The sequence below is a fragment of the Montipora capricornis genome, chromosome 11 (genome assembly GCF_036669925.1).
Source record: "Montipora capricornis isolate CH-2021 chromosome 11, ASM3666992v2, whole genome shotgun sequence".
In the NCBI taxonomy this organism is placed as follows: Eukaryota; Metazoa; Cnidaria; class Anthozoa; order Scleractinia; family Acroporidae; genus Montipora; species Montipora capricornis.
In genome coordinates, this window is record NC_090893.1 from 22597118 (window position 1) to 22604617 (window position 7500).

At 39.7% G+C, this 7500-nt stretch overlaps 1 protein-coding gene across 1 annotated transcript; it reads left to right on the plus strand.

Annotated features, from left to right (window-relative positions):
• Positions 1–1437: 1437 nt before the first annotated feature.
• LOC138023205 (E3 ubiquitin-protein ligase TRIM71-like) lies at positions 1438–5363 on the plus strand. Its single transcript, XM_068870233.1, has one exon. It carries the CDS (start codon positions 1438–1440, stop codon positions 3616–3618), a length of 2181 nt encoding a protein of 726 aa, XP_068726334.1. The 3' UTR covers positions 3619–5363.
• The last annotated feature ends 2137 nt before the right edge of the window (positions 5364–7500 follow it).

Consider the following 7500-nt stretch of genomic DNA (forward strand, 5'->3'; position numbering starts at 1 on the left):
TGGTCACTTTTAGCTAGGGCCTTTAAATGTTCTGTTTTTTCTGTCGTGGAGTCTTCGTTTTCTTTTGCCAATGTAGAATTCATCGCAGTTCCAGCAGACAGCTTTATAGACGACCTTGGACCTCTGAGATCGGTTCAAGCGATCTTTGTATGGAAAAAAGGAGTTAATGCGGCGTGTGTTTTGGAATATGATCTTGAGATTGACGAAAGAGTAGAAATTGTATACGCAGGATATCAGACGTTTCGTGACTTGGTTACTGTGAAGACCTAAGTAGGGTAACACGATTAAGATATCTTTTTGGGGGACTGTAGCTTGAACAGGGTTATTTGATTTGTTTTTACTTTTGTTCGATACATCGTTAATGTTGAACGTGATAACGCTTTGAGGGTAACCATTTTGCAACAGGAGCTTTCTCAGATCTTTAATAGCGGCCTTTAATAAAGATGGCGAGGAGCAAATTCGGAAGCATCGATAGGTGAGAGTGCGGATGAGGTTGATTTTGTACTTGCGAGGTGTGAATAAATCCCACTTGGTGTAAAGGCCTGTGAATGTCTTCTTCCGGTAGATAGATGTAGAGAAAGTGTTGTCAGGCAGCGTTTAAGAAGGATGTATAAAAATGGAATCTTATTACTGACTTTCACTGCAAAATTAAAGAGACTTTGTTCATTCAAGAGCTAAAGCCTTCCCTTAATGTCAATATTAGTAGTGAGAAGTTATTGCTGTTTTAGCTATTACTTTTTATTATGTCCAGACACGTACTGCTGCAGATCATTCTTCTCAGTCTAGGTTCCAGACCCCTATTGTTTACGATATATATATAGTTTTTAAAAATTGTAACAGTCACTTTTGAAAATGTGTGTTGACTAGCATACGAAACGTCAAGTTTTATAAAAATGCGTTGGAATAAAATGTTTATCACCGCTGTTTGTGTTATTTTCTTAATCAAGGTAATCAAGTTTTGCTTTCAAAATTTTGTTCATGCAGAAATGGTAGAGAATCTTTTGAACGGTCACAAGCAGCCCTAACTGAAGATTCTCAAACGATGTCTTCCTCACTACTCAGAATCTAAGCAAAGCATCGCAACTATTGCGTCCTCCATGATGGTTTAGGAAAACCATGGAGTGGGAGAATCAGGAAGAAGGACCGTCATTTAGTTGCATCGCTACAATCGGAAAATGTCGTTCCATTTTCAGCGGATCAGTTTCTGGACAGTCGGTTTAGCTTAATGGTAAGCACCCTGAGTTTTTAGCCAAATTAAAAGTTCGGGTTTGAAAAATGGGTGTTAGTTCGTGATGAAGTGCATTAGAATGCTATAAAAAAGACTCCGTGACACTTAATCGGAAAGTAGCGGGGTCATCCACTCGGCCGCACAGAGTCCAGGGATTTAAGTGACGTCACTATTTCACACGCCCTCATTTTGCGTTGCTTGGCTTCATCATGGATGTTCAACAGCTTTTCAAGAATCTTAAAAAGGAAGCACAATGCCCATTGTGCATAGAGACTGTCAAAAATCCCAAGACATTACCATGTCTTCACTCATTCTGCCTGGGGTGTCTCGACAGACATGCAACTTTTGCAAGGAGACAGCTAAAAGCGACAACCAAATATCCGGTTTGCCAGACTTCATTCCAAATTCCGGAAACAGACACCTTCGAGAATTTGCCGTCATCGTTTCATCTCAACCGATTGGTGGATGTTCTGGCTCTAGAAGATGGCAGCGCACAGTCTCAAAGATGCAACAGTTGTGACGAGAACAATACGGCAACATGTTACTGTTTCGTGTGCCAGGATTTTCTGTGCGCATCTTGTTTTGAAGCTCACCAACGCTTGAAGGCCTCAAGGGGTCATCGCAATGTTTTGATGGAGAAACTGCAAGCGCAAGATGTGCAAGAGTTGATCCATAGACCCGTGATGTGTTCACAGCAATATCATGAAGATCAACCCCTCGAATTTTACTGCGAAGACTGTAAAGTTCTGATTTGCCATAAATGTACTGTAGTGAGTCACGATCGACACTCTAAGACAGACACTAAGAAAGCAGCACAAGAACAAAGGATGCAAATATCCGACGCTGTGGCCAAAGTGAAAGCGGAAATGGTCAGTTATGAGAGTGAAATTAAGAAACAAACTGCTCTAAGGAACAAAAACAAAGTGGAAATTTTGAACGAGGAAAAGAAAATGACAGACACTGTGGAAAAATTGATTCGTGATTTGCGAGAACACGAAAGGAAAATGAAGGACAAATTTCGTGAAATTTATGAAGCGGAACAAAAACATCATGCAACACGACTGGAAAACTTCGAGCTGGTTGCCACCCAGCTGAAAAGCTGCTTCGAACGCTGTCAGAGTATCGTGGATAGAAACTTCAGCGTCGAAATTCTACAAACAAATCACGCCATCCTCGGACGTTGTAATGAACTGTTAAATTTAAGAAAACCCGATCTTTACATGTCGCCACATGTACATTACTTGGTGGAAAAGAAATTGGATCTTATGGATCGAGTTGTTGTCAGCAAGACTGATCTCTCAAAGTGCTTAGCTGAAGGCCAAGACAGCAAGGAAGTAAAAGAAAGGAAGGAGACATATTTCGTCATTGTTACAAAGGATTCAGAAGGATTTCAATGTTATCAACAAGATGATAAAATCAAAGTCGACATATTGACTCCAGAAGGTGATCAACTAAAAACAGACATTAAAGACACCAAAGACGGGAAATACAAAGTGACATACACACCACAGTGTGCCGGACAACACAGAGTAGAGATTCTCGTTAATGGACAGCCGCTTTCTGGTAGTCCTTGGATTGTGCAGGTTCATCAACATGAATATCAATTTGCCTTTCAGTTTGGTTCAAAAGGGAAGGGACGAGGAGAATTTGATGGCATTAACGACATTGATGTTAGTGACAAAACGCGAACGATTGCTGTTGCAGAAGTGCGGAATAAAAGAATTCAACTGTTAAGCTCAGAAGGAAAGTTTCGAAGTGAGATAAAAATTCATGGTACACCTTGGTCTGTGGCATTTACAGACTCTGGCGACCTGCTGACTTTAGTTCCGGAAAGCGACAATAAGCTTCGTCTGTTCAGTGAGGAGGGGCACTTCATCAAACACATCAATGATAAACATCTTGATAATCCACTTCAACTTTCCATTGCGAGTGATGCTCGTATAATCATAACTGACTGGTTAGACAAGAAAATCAAGGTCCTCTCCCCTGACGGGAATGACTTGCTCCAATTCTTCGGTGCCCCAGACTGTGATGAATCCCCATACTACGCTATTTATCACCAGGACAAATTCTTCGTTTCTTATTACTCTGCTAAATCTGTCAAGGTATTTGACAAAACAGGAGTGTATTTATATGACATTGGCTGTGAGGGTTCCAATGATGGCCAGTTTGATGGTCCTTTTGGACTGGTTATTGACAAGTACAACCGACTGATTGTGTCTGATGCACGTAACCATAGGCTGCAACTCTTCACCCTGAGCGGCAAGTTTTTGAGTAAAATTGATGGACAGTATTTCAAAAATGGCTTTCCTTCTACCATTGCTATAAACAGTGGTGGGAATCTCATCGTAGCCGACGTGGGCAACAGCTTGATTTCTATTTTCCATTAAGATGTGATATCTTTTTGCCTTATTAGCATAAGTCTAACGTTTTCTGATCAGTCAGTCGAGAATAAAGTAATGAATATTGAAAGTGCATTGCATGAGCTCTAATAAGGTCTGAAAAATGAAGCTTTGAAAAATTCCATATTTTACAAAGAATATATGGGATCAGTGGTGCCTTTGTCACCCAAGAATTTATCAGTTTTTAATGGCTAATAACTGGTTCGTTATCAAAGCTAAAAGGCTGAAAATTGGAGGTTTAACTAAAGTTTAACAAGTTCTTTTATCATTTGACGTCAATTTTTAAATAGCATGATTGATGCCATATGTGCAAATTCGTACGTTAATGAAACAAAATGTAAAGAAAGCCAAGATTCCCTTATACCTTTCCAATAAAAAGAGCTACGTACTAGAATCTGCAACTACCCTGGTGGAAAGCAAGAGATAAACGGGGAAAACTCTACTGGAAAAAAAAAATAGTTTCAAATGGATAATTTTGGAGGCATTTTGTTTTGTTATCTTTTCTGTGAATTAAGTGCTTACAATTTGTTCTCAGTGTTTTAAAGGTAGGTATTGTAGGCAGTAATCAACCTCGTTCTGAGGGCGCTTCTCCCTCCAAGTGAGGGAAAAGCCCTGGGAACAAGGTTGTGCAGTGATGTGTTAAGCTGGTTACGACTTTCTCCAATTAAGGACAAGCACTTTTCTGTCGAGATTAGATTTGAAAAAGAAAAATTTGAATTGACGTAGAAAGTGTTTTCATTTTAACATGGCTTATCAGTCGTGCAGAAGGCCACTTAAATTTCATAAATACTATTTAATCAATTTTGACTGATCACGATCTTCTCTTATCCAACGCTGTACAAGACTTAAGCCTGGTTTTCACTAGGGACGCAAGCGAAAGCATAAGAGCGCTTATTTCACCGTGAAAACGGGGTTAAGACAAGCACAAGCACAAGGATTAAAATCTTTCCCTTTTCCTTGTGCTTGCACTTATGCTTGTGTTTGCTTGCGTTGTGTGAAAACGAAACACAGCATAAGCACAAGGAAATTTACTGTTTGGCCAATTAAAGCACTCTGAGCATTTGAACAAAATGGCGGATTCTTTGATTGATTTTTATGCTTATGTCGACGTTCGTTTCACTAGCATAAGCTTCTTATGTTTGTGCTTGAGCTTACACTTGTACTTGCGTCGCTAGTGAAAACCAATCTTTACTGTCCACGGTTTCTGCAAAGGTTTTAAAAACCTCAACTTCACTAATGGCTAAGTAGCTAAGATGTCAGTTTATGTCCCTTGCTTTGTTTTTTAGCTTCAATTTGAGGCTTTCACTTTCAGTGTCCGATTCAAAGTGTTCTTAGGGTGGTCTTTATTTTAAAATCAATTTTCACTTTTAATGTATAGCAAACATTTCACCATCAAAAGAATACTCCATTTTCGAGGTTTTGTTTGCCTTCGTTTTATGAGGAAAACTGAAAGCGACGAACAGTAGCTCTGATGTAAAAAGCTCCGTTCTCAGTGCCGCCATAAATTAGTTACAGTTGGCTGTTGATGGTGGGCATTTGGTATTTAGCAGAATGATACAAACGGGAAGTAGCTTTTTAACACTGCAGGGATATTGGAACTGTGCTAGGCCACTACCGGAGCAACCCAGGGCCGATACTTGAGCAATGCAAAAACAATATTGGACCAACAATAGATCTTAATTGGATCAATACAGGATTTCAGTTACCATTCATTACTTGTCTTATCTAGGACATCAGCGTTTTTAGTTAAAAAGGTTCTACCGAACAGGAAAGTAAAAAAAAAAAAAAAACAGCTCAAATGTAAGGGCGGTGACAAGACACTTTTGTGTTTGCCCTATAATTTGTTCATGTATATATATTTTTTGAATTGCCTTGGGAGAGCTACTAGGGCGTATGCTCCCTGAGGAAATTTTAAAAATTGAACACTCACAAACGCTGAGCGAAATTGAATCTAAGCGAAATTGATCATCGCAATTTGTGAAGCATCTTGACCAGTTGCAATCTGACACGCACGTCTCAGGGTTTTCGACAGTTTGCAAAGTAGCGGACATATTTCTGAAAGCACCGGAAGTCACAGTTTTTGGCGCGGCAAGGTGCCTTGCGAGCCCCGAAAGGGAGAGCTACTAGGGCGCATGCTCCCCCAGGAAACTTGAAAAATAGAACACTCAGAAACGCTGTTTGCAGTGTTTCTGGAGCCCAAGAATCAGTTTCCCATGCAAGGCTGGAGTTCACTCAAATTCTCCTTAAAAGAATAAGTAAAAAAAATATAATAATAAAAAATAAAACAAACCCCTGAAATATTGGCATCGAAGTTCCGGACATGGAAATGGGAAACGACTGGACGAAACGTCCGGCCTCCGGACTCAAATGAAAACCCTGCTCACGTGACCGCTGCCGTGAGCAACGCGAAACGGGAGACGACTGGGAACGAGTCAACGCCAGGATGAAGTCAGGCTCTCAGAGACAAAGAAGGGGTGATGTAGCAGCTCTCGTAACGTATAATGTGATTGGCTCGCTACCCCAGCCAAAAACAAAAGACAAACAATTGAAACAATGACTTAAACTTAAAAACAATAGAGGGTGCTTTCAATACCAAACAATAACAGCTTAGGAGGTCTGGTACACTACTGAAAAAAAGGCTATAGCTATATTTCTTGTTTACAAACATTGACGTCACGTTTCGTACGTCATGGGGAAAACATGCTCTAATTGGTTGCAAATATGACAAGTTTCAGGAATGTCTATGCAAGTTTTCCTAGAATGACAGCAAGACTGGATATATCAAAGACTTTTTCCAAGAGATTGACTCTGATCTGATAAAGTATGCTTCAAATACGTTCAGTCAAACTATCGCACGCAAAAGTTTGTTTATGATAGCGGCTGCCAAACTCAAACTTCAAAGAACATGTTTTCCCGTCGTGTGCCCCCGCTTAGAAGAAAACGACGGTTTTCAAATTTGCGAACCACCGAACAAAAAGAGTCATTGTTTTAACAGTCAATAGGCCACCATAATACTCTTTGTTTGCCCCCAAAATTTTGCATGAGCATTGTTTCCAGTTTCTCTTGGGACTTACAATGGTCCCAAGAGAAAACAACAACCATGCTTATGCAAAATTTGGGGGGACAAACAAAGAGTATTATGGTATTTTCCGAAGTAGCCTAATAATTAGGCTTCTGGTTTGCGTATTAATAACAATGGGTGACCTCACGAGAAACATCGCTATAAGGATGTTGAGCATTCAAAAGTCAAACTTATTAATGCCACATTCCCATCAATCCTTAACCATGTTTTGAACATGTTTGGTTAAACACGGTTTCAAGGTTTTTTTTTTAATAATGTATATTGATTTTTGTCCACGATCAAAACTCAATTGAATCTCAAGTATAAGCCTGTCCCACATTTTTATGCGACCCATTTTCATTTCGTAAAACCCAGTTTAATTAAACATGTCTTTTTGGTGTGAATGGGATATTAGATGATATTTGGCAATCTCTATATTAGTATTTATTTAGTCAGTATTCGACATACTTATCACCGTTTAGGCACAGGAGATCTTCGACGGAAACGTCGACGAAAACGTCAATTTGAAATATAAATACAACTTTACACAATCCCAATTAGCTCTTTCGCAATTATTCCATCTCGTTCACGTAGTAAACTGTGGGCGAATTATCCTAAAACTATATCTATACGAACGGTTTCAGAGCAAACAGATAGAATAGCTGTGGTTACACACACCTTGGGTTTATAGCCTTCCGTAGGGTAAATGTCTGGGGTTTGGCTCAGCTAAGGTTTCATGTTACCCTTGGGGATGCGGTTACACAGTAAAAGACTCCCCTCAGGGTAAAATATAATTCGATATGAGTTCA